The sequence below is a fragment of the Tachyglossus aculeatus genome, chromosome 2, assembly GCF_015852505.1.
Source record: "Tachyglossus aculeatus isolate mTacAcu1 chromosome 2, mTacAcu1.pri, whole genome shotgun sequence".
NCBI lineage: Eukaryota > Metazoa > Chordata > Mammalia > Monotremata > Tachyglossidae > Tachyglossus > Tachyglossus aculeatus.
The window spans coordinates 34,287,437-34,307,338 of NC_052067.1; the positions used below are offsets into that span (position 1 = coordinate 34,287,437).

At 42.8% G+C, this 19,902-nt stretch overlaps 1 protein-coding gene across 1 annotated transcript in view; it reads left to right on the forward strand.

Moving 5' to 3' along the window:
* The first annotated feature begins 8,829 nt into the window (after positions 1-8,829).
* LOC119941030 (collagen alpha-6(VI) chain-like) overlaps positions 8,830-19,902 on the forward strand; it is an 82,703-nt gene continuing 71,630 nt past the window's right edge. Inside the window, exons 1-6 of the mRNA XM_038761477.1 lie at positions 8,830-8,896; positions 11,702-12,298; positions 12,783-13,403; positions 14,082-14,642; positions 16,608-17,165; positions 19,209-19,784. Of these exons, the coding sequence (XP_038617405.1) occupies positions 8,830-8,896; positions 11,702-12,298; positions 12,783-13,403; positions 14,082-14,642; positions 16,608-17,165; positions 19,209-19,784 (2,980 nt within the window). The remainder of the gene's footprint in view (positions 8,897-11,701; positions 12,299-12,782; positions 13,404-14,081; positions 14,643-16,607; positions 17,166-19,208; positions 19,785-19,902) is intronic.

The window sequence follows — 19,902 nt, forward strand, 5'->3', positions numbered from 1 at the left end:
GGGATCTCAAGCCATCAATGACATCCTGTCATGCGTTGAAGACTTGAGACCTTAAGTGTTCATCGTGCCTCTTACATGCTGAACAGAGAATGAAAAGTCATTCATTCGATCGTATTTATTGAGCTCTTACTATGTGCAGAGCAGTGTACAAAGCGCTTGGGAGAGTACAACATAAGAAACACATTCCCTGCCCACAATGAGCTTACAGTCTAGAGGGGAAGATGGGCATTAATATAAATAAATTTCAGATGTGTAAATAAGTGCTGTGGGGCAGGGATGAATAAAGGGAGCAAGTCAGAGCGACACAGGAGGGAGTGGGAGAAGAGGAAAGGAGGGCTTAGTCAGGGAAGGCCTCTTGGAGGAGATGGGCCTCCAATAAGGCTTTGGAGGGGGAGAAAGTAGTTTGTCGGATTTGAGGAGGAAGGGCATTCCAGGCCAAAGGCAGGACTTGCACGAGGAGTCGGTGCCCAGACAGATGAGATTGTGGTACAGTGCGAAGGTTAGCATTAGAGTTAGCAAAGGGACCTTGAAAAGGAGCTCTCTTCCTCCCTTCAAGGCCCTGCTGAGAGCTCACCTCCACCAGGAGGCCTTCCCAGACTAAGCCCCTTCCTTCCTCTCCCCCTCGTCCCCCTCATCTTGCCTCCTTCCCTTCCCCACAGCACCTGTATATATGTATATACGTTTGTACATATTTATTACTCTATTTATTTATTATTTTACTTGTACATATCTAGTCTATTTTATTTTATTTTGTTAGTATGTTTGGTTTTGTTCTCTGTCTCCCCCTTTTAGACTGTGAGCCCACTGTTGGGTAGGGACTGTCTCTATATGTTGCCAATTTGTACTTCCCAAGCGCTTAGTACAGTGCTCTGCACATAGTAAGCGCTCAATAAATACGATTGATGATGATGATGATGAAAAGGTCATAGTTCTAAGGTGGTCAGAAAAACTGCCATGTTTAGATATTCTTGACAAAGCAGTGGTGTCACCCCCATTGTCATCTCATGAGATGAACAAAGCTGCATGCTTTGTTCAGGCACAATTGCCCACTAGTGAAGTGGCAAAGGATTGCCATTTTCACATTACTTACAGTTCTCCTGATTAAAATCTAGCCCCTCTATTTGTTTTCCCTAACTGGTATGAAACTTCAGTGCTACTAGCAGATGGGGTTTACTTGAGGTAATTGGAAGTTCAACTGCCTTCTTTTCCAGCTTCTCTGTTTTCCAAAGGAGATGAGTTTGGAAATGATGGTAATACAATTTGCATGAAGTAAGAGCAGCTCCTATTAGGGAGTACTCTAAACATCGCATCTTCCAGAACTGCAATTCCCAAGACGTTTAAAAATGCTCCTGCATTCTCAGTTCTCACTACAAAACTCAGAAAACTTTAGGCCAAGTTGTGAGAATACTTCTATGGCAAACTTTTATGGGAAAAGTGAGCCAAAATTGCCTTTAAAGATAATCATAAATTATTGAATCTCTGTAAACAACCTTCGTTACAAAGCAGCCTGGCTCAGTGGAAAGGGCACAGGCTTGGGAGTCAGGGGTCATGGGTTCTAATCCCGGCTCCGCCCCTTGTCAGCTGTGTGACTTTGGGCAAGTCACTTCTCTGTGCCTCAGTTCCCTCACCTGTAAAATGGGGATGAAGACTGTGAGCCCTACGTGGGACAACCTGATTACCTTGTATCTACCCCAGCGCTTTGAACAGTGCTTGGCACCCAGTAAGCGCTTAGCAAATACCAACTTTTTTTTATTTTTACCCCTGTGACTATTAGGGGCAAAGTTTAAAAGTGATTTGTATGTATTTTCAAAAGTAACTTTTATCCTTTTAACGTGAAATTTTTCATACTTCAAATGAAGAAGTTCAGGACAAGTTTCAAGGCAGTGCAGCTTTGCCTCTCATCTCTTAGGAAAAATGAAATATCCTAGTATTAGAACAGGAGTGCTGAGCGCCATCAGCAAACAAAACCCTCCCCCCACTTGCCTTTAGAAAGGGTGGATGGTCTCAAAGATGAGGAGTCAAGAAGTTTTCATTTTAATTAGGGAATTCCTTAATGCTCTTCGCCTTAGGGCCCCTTTTCCCCAGCAGAGGAACCTCCTCTTTGACTGAAGTTGGAGGAGAGGTGCCCCATCCCATAGAGCCTTCCATGGACCTGTCTTGTGAGCCTGGCCAACTCCTGAGGGCCGAGAGGATGATTTTCCATATATTCCACACATATATGGTGTGAACTACACCCACACCATATTGCCCCCATAAAGTGAGTTCTGTGGGTGGGGTTCACCCAATTTGGGAATTCTCCAGCCACTATGCCGTGGCCCTCCACAGGGGCCTGTGGAGGGCTGAATTCATTCATTCGATCATATTTGAGCGGTTACTGTGTGCCAAACCTGTACTAAGCACTTGGGAGAGTACAATGCAACAATAAATGCACATTTCCTGCCCACAATGAGCTTACAGTCTAAAGTGGAGGAGACAGACATTAATATAAATAAATTACAGGTATGTTCATAAGTGCTATGGGGCTGGGAGGACGCAGAAGGGAGTCAGGGCGACTCAGAAGGGAGTGGGAGAAGAGGAAGGGGAAGGCCTCTTGGAAGAGATGTGCCCTCAGTAGTAGTAATAATAATAATAATAATGATCATCATCATCAATCGTATTTATTGAGCACTTACTGTGTGCAGAGCACTGTACTACGCACTTGGGAAGTACAAATTGGCAACATATAGAGACAGTCCCTACCCAACAGTGGTCTCACAGTCTAAAAGATAGTATTTGTTAAGCACTTACTATGTGCGATGCACTGTTCTAAGTGCTGGGGGGATACAAGGTGATCAGGTGGGGCTCACAGTCTTAATCCCCATTTTACCGATGAGGTAACTGAGGCACAGAGAAGTTAAGTGGCTTGTCCAAGGTCACACAGCGGACAAGTGGCGGAGCCGGGATTCAAACTCGTGAGCTCTGACTCCCAAGCCCGGGCTCTTTCCACTGAGCCTTGCTGTAAGTCTTTGAAGGGAGAGAGTAATGGTTGGATTTGAGAAGGGAGGGCATTCCAGGCCAGAAGCAGGACGTCGGGGAGGGGTCATTCCAAGAATTCAGTCCAAGCATGGCTGGATTGGGCTGTGGATCAGTCCCAGGAAGCACGGAGACTGTGTCTAGCCCAGCCACTGCGGACACAGAGCAAAGACAGGTCACATACTGCAGCGGGGTGGGGCAGGGACCTTAACTGATTATCAATCAATCAATCGTATTTATTGAGTGCTTACTGTGTGCAGAGCACTGTACTAAGCGCTTGGGAAGTACAAGTTGGCAACATATAGAGACAGTCCCTACCCAACAGTGGGCTCACAGTCTAAAAGTGATTGTGAAATTTACCCTTGACTTGAAAAGAATTAATTTCTCTTCTCAGGTAAAGAATACCCAGGGGCGTGATTATCTGCCGCTGAGAAACTTACTGGAGAGCAGCTTGGTCACTGATGGTTTAGAAGGAAAGACAGCTGGATTGAAGGGCCATCTCATTCCTCCTAGCTGTTGACAACCCCACCCACTAGGCCAGATGGTTAGATCAGTTTTGATCTGGTTTCTAACCTTGAGAGAAAGCCAGTTGATCTTGGCTAGCAGTTTCGCTTACTCTACAGAAGTTAAGAGAAATATTCAAAATTGCTCTAACGGTCCAGTTAAGTCTCTTGTCAGGGCCAGCTCACAGCCATTTTGGCAAGTAGACAAATGGAGGGGATGAGGAAAGCACTTGAACCAACAGGCAGGGAGTAGGAATTAAAGAGGGGAAAGAGGTGTCCCTCATTATATGAGCACTGTAGGTAATTGTCTAGTTGTCTATCTGGAAGAGCCCCACCTGTTTCTTGATAATAAATGAGGTCTTTGCACTCAACTTCTGCAACTAAATTCCAGGATGCCCCGGGGATGGGGCCTGCTGCAATTTGAGATTAAAGAAGTGTATCTCGGCAGTGGTTAGAATTTATTTAGGTTCTATTTTGCAGCACATTGCGTGGGAGGTGCTGATCGCTATTGCAAGAGAAGTACAAGACAGAATTTCCTGCTTTCTAGGAACTTACAGTCTAATGGGGGAATCAAGAATGCAAAATGTCTTTCCAAAATGCTGTTATGCATCTGGTAGAGCCCCACCTGTTTCTTGATAATAAATGAGGTCTTTGCACTCAACTTCTGCAACTAAATTCCAGGATGCCCCGGGGATGGGGCTTGCTGCGATTTGTGATTAAGGAAGTGTATCTCGGCAGTGGTTAGTATTTATTTAGGTTCTGTTTTGCACCACATTGCGTGGGAGGTGCTGCTCGCTATTACAAGAGAAGTACAAGACAGAATTTCCTGCTTTCTAGGAATTTACAGTCTAATGGGGGAATCAAGAATGCAAAATGTCTTTCCAAAATGCTGTTATGTATCTTTGCTATTGAATTACTTCCACTGTAAAGCTGACCTTGGTTTAAGCCCTTCCACTCAGTGTTCAAAATATTCTGATTGACTTGAATAGCAGGATTAGGTGATGTGTTTTTTTAACATTAAATAACGGCAAAGCTCTAGTATGTTAGCAAAAGGTGCCTTTTTTACTGAATGGGATGTTAAAGGTAATCCTTTGGAAATTTAAGTACATGCAAATCATTAAATTAAAAATATTTTATAAAAAGTTCATCTTGATACTGCTATTTGATTTTGTAATTTATATATCCAGTACTATTCATAGGTATAATTTTTGTGGCCCATGCTATGAACTGTATGTTGGAGAAGCAGCGTGGCTTATGGGCTTTGGAGTCAGAGGTCATGGGTTCGAATCCCAGCTCCGCCACATGTCTCCTGTGTGACCTTGGGCAAGTCACTTAACTTCTCTGAGCCTCAGTTACCTCATCTGTAAAATGGGGACGAAGACTGTGAGCCCCGCGTGGGACAACCTGATCACCTTGTAACCTCCCCAGCGCTTAGAACAGTGCTTTGCACATAGTAAGCGCTTAACAAATGCCATTATTATTAACTAAATTTATTTTAATGCTCTTTTGCTTAACACTTCATGTTCATGGAACCAATTAAAAACACTAGTGCAGAAGTAGTATCCATTTTTATATATTTATGCATAAATGCAGGAAGGACGTGGTGGTTGGTGTATGCAGTGTGGGTTAGTCAATAAAGGATTTTAGTGGGCAGTAGGTACTGTGTAATTCTGGTGTACACAGTAAGCGCTCAATAAATACGATTGATGATGATGATGGTGTAGTTTAGTTTCTTGAAGGAAAGGAGGGGACCCCCTTAGGAAGTGGAGGAATTTTGCAAGATTGTAAATTCCTTGAGGGCAGGGATCATATCTTTTAATCCTATTGTTTTTCCCCCCAACATTTGCCTACAGTAGGTGGTCTACAAATATTATTGATTAATTTGATTGACTTCAGGATCATGAAAATTCTACCTCAATTTCAAAAAGCTACTGGTAGCGTCAGCATTAAATTTATTAGTTTCCTTCTATGGTGACCCGTAGCCATTAAAAGAAATGAGAGATCAGCGTGAACAGTTTTGAAATGTGCTTCTTCTTTATAATGACTGTGTAACCCAGCTCTTTTAATTAAAAAAAAAACACCATTTGCTAGCCAGCACTCTTCCCTATGGAAGTATTTGGCATAGATGCCGCTCTTTTTCTGTCTTCCTGACATCCCCACACCCAGAATATAAATTACTCCCTGGATGTCAGAGATTTGCATTTCCCTGTTAAACCTCAACCCCTGGACACTCTGTTTCAATCAAGAGAAGCAGCATGATCTAGTAGAAAGAGCCTGGGCATCAGAGGACCTGGGTCCCAGTGCCGTCTCTACCATTTGTCTGCTTTGTGACCTTGGGCAAGTCACTTAACTTCTCTGAGCCTCAGTTATATCATCTGTCAAATGGAAATTTAAGACCGAGAACCCCATGTGGGACATGGACAGTGTCCCACTTGATTAGCTGTAAAATGGGGATTAAGAGAAGGAGAAGCAGCGTGGCTTAGTGGAAAGGGCACGGGTTTGGGAGTTGGAGATGGTGAGTTCTAATCCCAGCTCTGCCATTTATCAGCTGTGTGACTTTGGGCAAGTCACTTAACTTCTCTGTGCTTCAGGTACCTCATCTGTAAAATGGGGATTAAGATTATCTACCCCAGCAGTTAGGACAGTGCTTGGCACATAGTAAGCGCTTAACAAATACCATTATTATTATTATTAAGAGTGAGAGCCGCATGTGGGATAGGGACTGTGTTTGACATAACTAATATCTATCCCAGCGCTTAGTACAGTGCCTGGAACATAGTAAATGCTTTACAAGAACCATGATAATAATAATAATAATACTCTACCTCAGAGCTTAGAACAGTGCCTGACACAACTAATATCTATCCCAGTGCTTAGTACAGTGCCTGGAACATAGTAAATGCTTTACAAGAACCATGATAATAATAATAATAATACTCTACCTCAGAGCTTAGAACAGTGCCTGACACACAGTAAGTGCTTAACAAATACCCTTAAAAAATCAAGCAAATCTGCTTACTATCTATTCTTTCAGGATGTAGTTTTGGAGAGATTGCCGTGTGCAGAATACTATGCTGGGCGCTTGGGAGAGTACCATAAAAGAAAAAGATACGGTGTTGCTCTTTAAAGGAGCTGTTCATGCGACTCTAGCCTCTTTGCTATTGCAAATGACGTTCTTCTAGACTCCCACCCTAAAGTTGAAGTGCTTTCTTCTCTTGTCACTAAATCCTATCCCTTTGCTTCTTCAAACTTGTTAAAAATTCACCTCCTCTATAAACCCTTCCTTGGTTAACCTCATCTGGCTTCAGTCACTTCTAAAATTGAACAGCCTTTGGGTATATCAGTGAAATATATCCTCAAATGTTCTCGTTGATTTTTGACTTAAAGATCTTTGTGTGTATATCCCGTCTCTCCCATCAGACTCTTCGGTTCATTCATTCAATCGTATTTATTGAGCGCTTTCTGTGTGCAGAGCACTGTACTAAGCGCTTGGGAAGTACAAGTCGGCAACGCATAGAGACGGTCCCTACCCAACAACGGGCTCACAGTCTAGAAGGGGGAGACAGACAACAAAACAAAACATGTAGCCAGGCGTCAAAATTATCAGAACAAATAGAATTATAGCTTCGGTTGTACGGACAAGGGCCATATCTTGGAAACGCTCCACCAAACTTCCTTATGGTGTCTAGTAACTCAGCAAAGAAAACTGACTAGGTAGAAGAATCGGTATCGGGGGCAGGCAGTAGAAGAGAAACGGAAAGGAAGTTTGGGTGGCTTGATTCCCCTGGGTCCCCAGCAAGCTACATAATTCATTCTTTTGCATCCATTAACCAGTGAAAATGATCTCTGCTCAGATCATTTTTCAATCAATCAATCAATCGTATTTATTGAGCGCTTACTGTGTGCAGAGCACTGTACTAAGCGCTTGGGAAGTACAAATTGGCAACACATAGAGACAGTCCCTATCCAACAGTGGGCTCACAGTCTAAAAGGGGGAGACAGAGAACAGAACCAAACATACCAACAAAATAAAATAAATAGGATAGAAATGTACAAGTAAAATAAATGAATAAATAAGTAAATAAATAGAGTAATAAATATGTACAACCATATATACATATATACAGGTGCTGTGGGGAAGGGAAGGAGGTAAGATGGGGGGGATGGAGAGGGGGACGAGGGGGAGAGGAAGGAAGGGGCTCAGTCTGGGAAGGCCTCCTGGAGGAGGTGAGCTCTCAGCAGGGCCTTGAAGGGAGGAAGAGAGCTAGCTTGGCGGATGGGCAGAGGGAGGGCATTCCAGGCCCGGGGGATGACGTGGGCCAGGGGTCGATGGCGGGACAGGCGAGAACGAGGCCTAATGGTGAGGAGCTTAGCGGTGGAGGAGCGGAGGGTGCGGGCTGGGCAGTAGAAGGAGAGAAGGGAGGTGAGGTAGGAGGGGGCGAGGTGATGGACAGCCTTGAAGCCCAGGATGAGGAGTTTCTGCCTGATGCGCAGATTGATTGGTAGCCATTGGAGGTTTTCCTGAAATTAAAAAAATTATAAAAATATCCATGTCTCCCCAGTCCTCAAAAACCTCTAGTGGTTGCCCAACCATCATCAAAAAAACTATTTTCACATATTCAGTGTATCACCAATTTCTGTCAGTTCTACCTTCACAATATCACTAAAATCCACCCTTTTCCTCTCCGTCTAAGCTGCTAAAAATCGGATGGCCCGTATGGGGATCAAACCCGCAACCTTGGGGTTATTAGCACCACGCTCTAACCAACTGAGCTTGTCTCTCCCTGCTTCAGTTCATACTTCATTCTGATGCCCGGGTCATTTTTCCAAGAAAAGTTCAGTCCATGTCTCCCCACTTCTCAAGAACCTCCTGTGGTTGTCCATCCACTTCTATATCAAACAGAAACAGAGTTGGATAGAATAATTTCATGCATTGCTACATGTTTAGGATCTGCAAATGCTTGTTACAATATTCATTTTGAGGACTGGAGTTGGTAAAAAAAAATCTTTCACTTTTATTGACTTTATTCTTGGGACTCTCTTAGGAATCGACTAGAGAAAGACAACCTAGGTCAAGTTAAATCGTCAGTTCACTGGAACTCTCTCTTGAATATATGTACTGTGATGTCCGTTTAAAGTATTTCTTCTTGGAAGAATTTTATAAAAAGAATATTATACAGCCACCCACCTTGCCCAAGTCCATTTTATTGTATGTGTAACAAGACTAGCCTGCCACTGCTATAAAAATGAACTCATGCAATTGCCTTCTTATGTTTTTTTCCAGAGCACAGTAAAAGCAGAAACCACCCAAAATATGAAGATGTTACTAATCTTGTACTTCGTTATAATTTGGATGGGAACATCTTTAACTCAAAAATCTGGTACAGGTGGGGTTTTGTTGTTGTTGTTGTTGTTTTTAATCAAGTATGTGGGTGAAAATATGTGATCAAGTAAAATAAGGCCAAATCTTGGAAATTTGGTTTCCTGAGTACACAACTGAAGAACTGGGATTTTACTTTTTTGCTCTTGAAGGTATTCATGTGGAACATAGGTTTGTACTTAGATACAACACAATAGTTGCATTCCTGCAAACCCCTAGGTTATGCAAAAATAGTGTTTTGACCAATTATCTCAGACAGAGGCTAGGGGAAAGATGATTTGAAAACAGTTAAAATAATTCACATCATAGAGAAGGTGTAGAAGATGAAAGTCTTAAACTTGTTTCAAGCTTATTAAAGGCAAAAATTTGAAGTGAGCGATTGTACTTGCCTATCTGACCCTTATCCATGGTCATTAGCAATTTAATGGAAACCAATGTGCACTACTTAAAATCCTTCAACCCCCTTCACCCAGAAAGCTGCCCAACACCAGGTCACTAGGGATTCTGGAGTCCAAGCAGCATGGCAGCTCATGTCCCAGCTTCTGTCTGTAATTTTCTCCTTTGTAGCCCTGGTGCGGCTGAATAGCTTGTCTATGGATTTGTCCAGTGCTTAGAACAGTACTTGGCACTTAGTAAGCACTTAACTAATACCATCATTATTATTATTATTATTATTATTATTATTATTATTACGTATAGAAATATCTCTAGGCACCTCCAAAATGTTGTGAGCCTATAAGAACAGAAATTGGATACTCTACTTCTATAATTTTTCAGAGATTGTGCTCCAGAACTCAGCAGGCTATGTATGCCCAATAAATGCTGTTGTCATTTCCACTGGCATGCTTATACCATGTTTTGGGAACTGGAAATGGGCAGACTTTGGGCATCCCTCCCTCTAATCTCTTATCCTCTTTAAGAGAAGACTGAATTACTGATCAGGTTCTTCGGATGAAGGGGTGGTCTCCCAAAACTTTTCAGGCAAAGACAGCTAAGATTACAGGTTTAATGAGGTTTTTTGCCCCCGCCCCGCAAAAAACAAAACAAAACCAAAAAAAGCGTACTTGAAAGTAAAGAGAAATTATTTTCCTTCCGAGTGATTAACGTTTCTTGAAGAATCCCATTGCTGCTAAAGCTGGCCATCTACTAATCCTGCTAGCAACCAGCCAGCTGCCTTCTGCTTATCAGTTAATTAAAAATAATACTGCAGAGTCATTCATTAATAGGCTGATTTGAGGGGGACATAAAGGGGATTTTTTTTTTAATCTTGGATGAAGCACAGTAGGGTATGTCTAGTCTGTTATGAGTATTCTTAGCCACATTAGATCTGTTGGCCAGGGTGACTAGCTGAGAATTTGTTCTTCACCTCAGGAAGGCCAGAGATTTCTTCTAGGTAAGGCTCATTTTGAGGACTGGAGTTGGTAAAAAAATCTTTCACTTTTATTGACTTTATTCTTGGGACTCTCTTAGGAATCGACTAGAGAAAGACAACCTAGGTCAAGTTAAATCGTCAGTTTATGCTAGGCGCTTGGGAGAGTACCATAAAAGAAAAAGATACGGTGTTGCTCTTTAAAGGAGCTGTTCATGCGACTCTAGCCTCTTTGCTATTGCAAATGACATTCTTCTAGACTCCCACCCTAAAGTTGAAGTGCTTCTTCTGTCATCACTAAATCCTATCCCTTTGCTTCTTCAAACCTGTTAAAAATTCACCTCCTCTATAAACCCTTCCTTGGTTTATTGTCTGCTGAGGTCCCTTTACGGTCTCTCTCCCAATGGGCTACAAAACAGGGACAGAGCTACCTCTTGCTTTAGGCACAGAGCAAAATGGGAGTGAACTGGGAATGTTTTTTTCTCCCTGGCCTCCCCTAGACAGACAGCCTGGTGGATGAGATAGTGTCAGGGCTCTGAAACCCCCCAGAGCCAGTGTGGCCCTTTCTGGTTGATCAGTATTGTAAGTGGTGATGCAATAGAAGAAGGAGGAGAGAATCAATCAATCAATGGTGGTTACTGAGTGCTTACTGTGTGCAAAGTACTGAACTTGAACTCAGACCCCTATATAATAAATATAGTCCATGCCCTGCTCCAGTGGAACTGCTGGAGAAGGCTCAAACCTTGTTTTCAGGTTAGGAAGGGACAGGGATGTTTATCTTTTTCTCCAGTCATTTATTCAATCATTCAATCGTATTTATTTGTTTTGTTTGGTTAATATGTTTTGTTTGGTTGTCTGTCTCCCCCTTCTAGACTGTGAGTCCGCTGTTGGGTAGGGACCGTCTCTAGATGCTGTATATATGTTTGTACATATTTATTACTCTATTTATTTTACTTGTACATATCTATTCTATTTATTTTATTTTGTTAATATGTTTGGTTTTGTTCTCTGTCTCCCCCTTCTAGACTGTGAGCCCACTGTTGGGTAGGGACTGTCTCTATATGTTGCCAACTTGTACTTCCCAAGCGCTTAGTACAGTGCTCTGCACACAGTAAGTGCTCAATAAATACGATTGATTGATTGATTGAGCGCTTACTGTGTGCAGAGCACTGTACCATGTCTGTAGGTTTTCTATTTGAGGATAATTACTGCTAAGCCTTTTAAGTGCTGATCCTTGAAGACCTGCTTCTGAGATTGGTCTTTGATAGCTGAACATGTGTATCACCTCTGTCATACTGTACTCTACCAAGTGCCCTGCACTCAATACGATTGTTTGATTGAACTAACTACTTACCCTCCATCACGGCAATCTGTTATTTAATTGAATATTTGGATCTTGAAGGTGAAGATTATGAAATGATGTTTCTGTTAAATCAGCAGCCCCTGAGTTCGCTGATGTTGTGTTTCTGGTGGATAGCTCTGACAACCTGGGAAGCAAGGCCTTCCCCTTTGTGAAGGTGTTCATTAACAAGATGATCAACGCTCTTCCGATTGAGGCCGGCAAGTATCGCATCGCTCTGGCCCAGTATAGCGACGATCTGCACAATGAATTCCAGTTGGGCACCTTCAAGAGCAAGAACCCTATGCTGAACCACCTGAAGAAGAACTTTGCCTTCAGGGGTGGATCCCTGCGGCTCGGCCAAGCCCTCCAGAGAGCTCACGAAACCTACTTCTTGGGGCCGGCCAGCGGCAGAGATGCCAAACAGTTTCCCCCAGTGCTTGTGGTCCTGGCTTCAGGCCCATCCAAAGATGACGTGGAAGAGCCTGCCAAGGCCTTGCAGAGAGACGGGGTGAAAATCATCTCCTTGGGGATGCAGGCGGCTTCTGACAGAGATCTGAAAGCCATGGCAACCCCTCAGTTTGATTTCCACCTTCACAGGATCAGAGATATTGGCATGTTTTCATCTAACATGACACAGATTATTAAGGATATTGTAACGGATGAGGCCGGAAAAGATGATACACCTTTGAAAGGTAAGAAGGAGGTTAGGCATATTTATTCATAGGAAACAGCTCCACTTGTCCTTATTTTAGCAATGAAAAAATGTGAGTAATTTTAACCAACTTTCCCAGCCACATGCACACTTGTTATAAACGTAGCAAGATTGTAAATGGGAATTAGTTTAGCTACGGACCACAGAAACTTGTCCTACCTTCATTTGAAAGATAGCAGAGCCTTTTCCTGTTTTCCATAGGCTGCTAGACATTGGTGCCTTTCTTTCCAAAATATCCCTGGACTAGCTAAGTAACTGTTCTTCATCATCATCATCATCATCATCATCAATCGTATTTATTGAGCGCTTACTATGTGCAGAGCACTGTACTAAGCGCTTGGGAAGTACAAATTGGCAACCTATAGAGACAGTCCCTACCCAACAGTGGGCTCACAGTCTAAAAATTAGCCAACTACTTTTAAGCCCTTATCATTCCACTCACCCATGTCTCTCCTCCTCCGTAGCTTGTAAAGCATCCTCCCTCGCTGACATCACATTCCTAGTAGAGGAGTCCGTACCTGGCGATGGAAGAAACTTTGAGAATCTTCAGACCTTCCTGAAACAGGCTGTATCTTCCCTGGATGTGAAGGAGAACTGTACGAGGATAGCTCTGGTGACGTACAGCACCAGAACTCAGGTGATTTCGTCACTAAGAAATGACACAACACAGGAGGAGCTTCTGCAGCAGATCACGAGCCTGTCTCACAAGGCTGGGAAAGTCTTCACTGGAGCTGCCATCAATGTGACCAGGAAAGAAATCTTCAGCACAGGGGCCGGCAGTCGAAAGTCTCAAGGGGTCCAGCAGATCGCCGTTCTGATCACTCATCGGTCTTCAGAAGACAGTGTGAGCGAGGCAGCTCTGAGCCTGCGCCGAGAGGGTGTCTCTGTGTTTGCCATTGGCATTAAAGGTGCTAATGAGACCCAGTTAGACCAGATTGTTTCTTACCCTCGGGAACATTATGTTTCCACACTGAAGACCTATTCAGACTTGGCAAATCACAATGAATTATTTCTGAAAAAACTCCAGAACGAAATTCGTTACAAGGGGACTGTCCTATCTGAACAGACCTATCGTCTCCAATCCGGTAAGATTTCTATAGCATAGCTAGTTTCGACATTTAGATGAAGCCGTTGGCATATTCTTGTTCCTATAGTTAGATAGAGATTTATTAACCATCTTGCCAGTTTCAGTTTCCCGGATTCTCATCTCCTGGGCTCTTATGTGTCTCTTCCGCACAAAAACTGTAGTTGATTTAAAGGAAGCATTGGGATATGTAATCACTTAAAGCCTTTTCCGATCAGTGATTAGTATTCTTTTAAGCTTCCGACTCTGAAGTGAAAATTTCATTTCTCTAAATCTAACTAAAAAGTGAAATTGCCAAAAACCCATAAGAGTAAAATATTCAACAGTGACTGAATTTCATATGAGAGTTGACTGATTTTAATTGGCTGTGAATGCTGTCAGGTTTTTAATCTTTTTTAGTACTTCAGAAAGAAAATTGTTCAATCTTTAAACTTTGAACACACACATGGAAGGCTATTTGACCGCATAATCTTTAGTTGTACAATGTTGAACAACCCAGTATCCATAGAGTCAATCCACCTGCCTTCAGGAGGATATGCTTAACCTATTCAGTAACACGTCTACTCACTTCATTAAAATTTTGAGAGCCTCAATGTTTCTTCCTCCCCCCATATCTTTTTTCAGTCTTCCAACTTGGCACACCTACATTAATGGCTTGTATGCTTTCCATCCCATATAGGCTGTGTGGAAACCGAAGAAGCCGACATCTACTTTCTCATTGACGGTTCGGGAAGCATCCAAGAAAGGGACTTCCGAGATATGAAAACATTTATTAAGAGAACGATACAAATGTTTAGTATAGCACCTCACAAAGTCAGAGTTGGAGCTGTGCAATATTCAACTCGAGTTAGAGTGGAATTTTCTATTGCTCAATATAGTGATCACGTAAATTTGCAGAAGGCTATTGAAGGCATAACGCAGTGGAAACATAAAACTTACACAGGAGAAGCTCTGAAGTATATGCTTAAGTTGTTCCAAGATCCACAATGGCAACGTGCCCCTCACATTCCCCGACACCTCATTATTCTGACAGATGGGAAGTCCAATGACAGTATAGATGAACCAGCGAGAATGCTAAGGGATGAAGGAGTTCGTATTTTTGCAGTTGGGGTTAAGGAGGCTAATAAAGCACAGCTACGGGAAATCACGGGATCAGAAAAGCGGGTTTACTATGTGCAAAACTTCGACGCCTTGGGAGACTTAAGGGATGAAGTTGTTCGTGACCTCTGCTTTAAAGAAGGTGAGAGAAACATTGGTGTTGACTTGAGAACTGTCATAAATTGCTTTCTGTCATGTCATGACCCGGTCTTGGCACAAATATAATAAAGATTGGGTGGAAAGTGCAGTGAAAGTGATGTCTATAGAAACTTTCATAAATGCGTATTATGGAAGGTAAATATACTGCCCTTCAGTTTCTTTTTAGAATGTTAGCATCCACCATTTTCTTTATCGTAGTTGTATTTTGAAATAGACTGACCTGGGCCTGAGGGAGAGAGAGAAAGAGAGAGAAAAAGTGTGTGTGTGTGTATTTTGTATTCTTTTCCAGCCATTACTAAACTAGTGTGGTGCTTTATTGAAATAATTGGAGAAAGGGGGGTATTTTCACATATTAAGTTATTCAGTGATTCCCTTTCACACATAAGATGAAGTGCCAGACAGATTTTCAAAACGCAGCAGGTATTCCAGCAACCCACCATGACACATGGGTAGCTGAGAGTCTCACCGGTTTTTGATATTTCCTAACAAATAGGACACAGAAGAAATTATACTGGTATGAAGCAGAATATTGTAACTCTTGGAAGGGGTGCTTTCACTACTTAGGATGAATGCTGTACTCAAATGAGTTGACTTCTGAGGCTTTTAGTAGATGAAAATGAGGGAATTAGGAAAGCAGCCAATGGTTATGTTGCTCTAGGTTTTTGTTCATGATTGAAGACTGCCCTAATTCTCAGGGATGGCAGTTCAGCAGAGGGATATGAAACGGGTAAATGAGTAAGTGCCAGATAACCCATCTATTCTATTTATTTTATTTTGTTAATATGTTTTTTGTTCTCTGTCTCCCCCTTCTAGACTGTGAGCCCACTGTTGGGTAGAGACCGTCTCTATATGTTGCCAACTTGTACTTCCCAAGTGCTTAGTACAGTGCTCTGTACATAGTAAGCTCTCAATAAATACGATTGATTGATTGATAACCCATTCTGGTTGGAATTGTTTCAAATGGTTTTTGTTTTTTGATTTTTTGATACGGAGCCACCCGAACTGGGGCCTCCACAGCAGGGTGAGGGGCCTTGGCTGCCAAATCACTGGTGTGTGAACCAAGGAGTAGATTTGGCTCCAACAATCAATCAATCAATCAATCGTATTTATTGAGCGCTTACTGTGTGCAGAGCACTGTACTAAGTGCTTGGGAAGTACAAGTTGGCAACATATAGAGACGGTCCCTACCCAACAGTGGGCTCACAGTCTAGAAACATGGTGCCAGCCTCCATCTGAGGCCATAGCGTGGGGTCTGAACTGCAGGGATTCAGCCAGCCAGTCAACCACCAGCAGTGATGTCTCTGTGCCCACCGAGTGTCTGCCAGGCTTCAGCCAGGGCATGAGATCTGGCGAAAGAGCTTGTTCACACTCTTGCTCTCCAGCTTTTTCAGCCTGCGGGCGAGAGACAGCCTTGGGTTCAACTTGGGGATCAGTGCAGTGGCTCTTTTAAATCCCTTGGCCCCACCCCTTGTTGAATTTGACTTGCCACATACCATTATGAAATGGGCCAACAAATGATTACGGCATTTATTTCCCTATTAAGGCCTTCCCCATTTTCCAGGATGGTTTTACTGTGACTTTATAAAACCTTTTTGGCTCACTCGGGTAAAGGGTCAAATCGACGGCAATGTTGCACTGTATTTTTCCATTGTGTAAAGTTAGTATCTGCTATTGAATACATTTGGAAGCTGATTTATCTTTCTGACCATTAAGCTTTCAATTCAGTAGTTTCCTGCTTCAAAAGGCAGAACAGTAGCCTACCTATTGAAAGAGGTAATACAGTACAAATTATAAGCTAGGCATGATTTGTTACTAGGAAAATCGCATCAATAATTGATTTACAGCCCTATGACGTTTTTTCATTGGCCTATCACTTTTAATTATGCCTTATTCTAGTCACTCATTTTTACGCTACCCAAAATAACACCGGAATTTTTGTCGTATACAGCCTGCAAAATGTTGGAAGCCGACATCGTGTTTCTGGTGGATAGTTCTGGGAGCATAGGAGCAGACAACTTTGAGAAAATGAAAACGTTCATGAAAAACGTGGTGAACAGGACTAAGATTGGAGCTGCCCAAGTGCAAGTTGGTCTCGTGCAGTTCAGTGACATCAATAAGGAAGAGTTTCGACTCAATCAATACACCACCAAAGGAGGGGTGTCTGATGCGATAGACAGACTGTCGCTGATCGGACGGGGCACTCTGACAGGGAGCGCCTTGACCTTCGTGTCCGAGTATTTTCACGTCTCCAAGGGCGCACGTCCCAACGTCAAAAAGTTCCTTGTCCTCCTCACAGATGGGAAATCACAGGATGCGGTGAAAGAAGCAGCCGCAGCTCTCCGGCAGGATGGTGTCATTATCTACTCTGTGGGAGTGTTTGGCTCCGAATATTCTGAGTTGGAGGAAATCAGTGGGAGTTCTGACATGGTTTTTTATGTTGAAACTTTTGACTTTCTGGAACGCATCGAGGATGTGCTTTTCTTTGGTGTATGCAGTCTCTATGATGGTAAGCACTGTTATCCTTTATTAGTGATTCAAACCATTTTTAATGAAATACGTTCATCCTTTTCAAATGGCTTGAATGGAGGGTAGGGTGGGTCTTTTGTTGTTTGTTTTATTAAATGGCATTTGTTAAGGGCTTACTATGTGCCAGGTGCTGAACTAAGCGCTGGGGTAAGATAATTAAGTTGGACAAAGTCCCTGTCCTTCATGGGGCTCACAGTCTGTCGAAGGTTTGACTTCTTATTCCATATGGAGTTTTGTTAAGTGCGAAGACTTCCACTGCAATAGCTCTGACTCTTCCTTTTCCATTCTATGTTGCCAGCTTTCTAATCTTCTAGCCTTCAGAGACTACAGGGTGTTAAATTTCAGACCAATACAGTCATTCTGTAAAGCCCTCATAGACAAAGGAATTAGCTGCCAACTGATCTGACACTTGGTTTGGAAGCTATTTTATAGATCAGTCCATCAGTTGTACATGTCCAGATACAGTCAATCTTCGAAAAATGTGGTGGGTCACATCCTTGCAGTGCTCTAATTAAGGGAAACTTGCATGGTGACACCCACCCCATGTCCAATAGCATGTAGACGACAATTTCTTATGACGTATCACAGTGTAGGAAGAGTGTTTCCTAGTTATGCCACTATTCTATCCAAAATGCATAGTATATAAATTTTCCTGACTGCATAATAATTGTGGTATTTAGGAGCTTATTTTATATCAAGCATGGGCATTGATACAAAATAATTAGATCCTGCCTTCTGGGTAAGGGAAGAGTGTTAGACCAGCTGACAGAGGTTTCATCCCACTACAGAGGGCTGTTCCCGGGTGCCAATTCTTTTAGGGTCCGGTGTGGCGATGCTCCGCTTTGTTCCTTCCACTCATTCCAGCAGGGTAGGGTGAATCCCATTTCCTTATCTTATCTCTTTATCAGCAGCCGTTCAGGTGTTGCCCAAAGGGTCTGCTGGCTTCCAGAGATAAGACAGATGCGTGACAGATGTAGTGTGCTCACCTCAAGCAAATAGCGACTTGGCCAAAAAATATGGAGTCCAGGCCTTGGGCCTGTCACACTTCCCACTCCGGTCCATATTTCACTCTGCTGTCCTGATCATTTTTCTACAAAACCGTTCAGTCCATGTTTCCCCACTCCTCAAGAACCTCCAGTGGTTGCCCATCCATCTCCACATCAAACAGAAATGCTTTACCATTGGCTTTAAAATATTGTCACCTTGACCCCTCCTACATTACCTTGCTGTTTTCCTACTGCAATCCAGCCCACAGACTTTACTTCTCTAATGCCAACCTCATCATGATACCTTAATCTCATCTATCTCATGACCGATCATTCACCCATGTCCTGTCTCTGACCTTGAATGCCCTTTTTCACATCTAACCAGACCATCACTCTCCCCTGCTTCGAAACCTTATTAGAAGCTCATCTTCTCCAAGAGGCCTTCCCCAAATGAACCCTCATTTCTTCTCCTCCCACTCCCTTCTGCATCACCCTTGCATTTGGATTTGCCCTCTTTTTTTCACCCTTGCATCAGCCCTAAAGCACTTATGTACATATCCATAATTTATGTTAATGTCTGTCTTCCCTTCTAGATTGTAAACTCATTGTGGGCCGGGAATCTGTCCACCAACTCTGTTGTATTGTACTCTCTCAAGTCCTTAGTACGGTGCTCTGCACCTAAGTACTCAATAAATACAATCGATTGATTCTACTGTCAGGCAACTCTAGTACTGAAGCATGGTTGGACAATCTGATGGCAGCAGCAGCCTGAGCCCCAGTGACTCTCCATTTCTTTCCCTTATTGCCTTCCTGCCTCTCTCAGATATACTCACCAGGTGAAATTCCAGGCCGCCTATTCCTTTTCCTCACCTCATCAGGCTGGGAGCCAGAGGAGTCATATTGGGCCCCAAATAACTGTCTGAACAGGTGATAGTAAAATTAGGGGCAAAGGTGGGGCTGCTCCTGCCTTATTACTGGTTTTTGTGAAATAGGGTGTACGACACTGACTTGAATATATTTCCTCTCTTTTTTTGCAGATTGTAAAAGGATTCAAAAGTTAGATGTTGTATTTGTGATAGATAATTCAGGAAGCTTAAGTGAGACTCAGTATGAAAGCATTATAAACTTCACCATTCATCTGGTGAACAGATCAGACGTTGGCAGTAAAGGCGTTCAGTTTGGAGCCCTCAAGTACTCCGATGACCCAGAAAACCTGTTCTACCTCAATAAGCACACGACCAGATCGGGAATCATTAAGGCTCTTCGGGAAGCCAGGCAAGTGAGCGGTAATACTTACACAGCAAAGGCTCTGCGCCATTCAAACGTGTTTTTTATGGAGGAAAATGGAAGCCGCAAAAGAGAAGGCGTGAAGCAGATTCTGATTGTGATCACTGATGGAGAATCCCACGACAGACATGAGCTCAGTGCCTCAGCCAAAGCCTTAAGAGACAAAGGCATTATTATCTATGCAGTAGGTGTAGCTGGAGCAAAAGAGAAAGAACTTCTGGATATTGCAGGATCCCAAGATAAATATTTTTATGTGGATTCATTTGAGAAACTGAAGGATGTTTACAAAAAAGTAACAAATTTTGCATGTGAAAATTCACAAGAAGGTAAGTCTTTTTTTCTTTTATCATTTGGGACAGTTGCTCTAGTTTAGCTTGTCTTTGAGGGGCTCCCGTATCCTTTTTTTTTTTCCTCTGCGAAAGGGGGTTGCTTACTTGAGCCTAT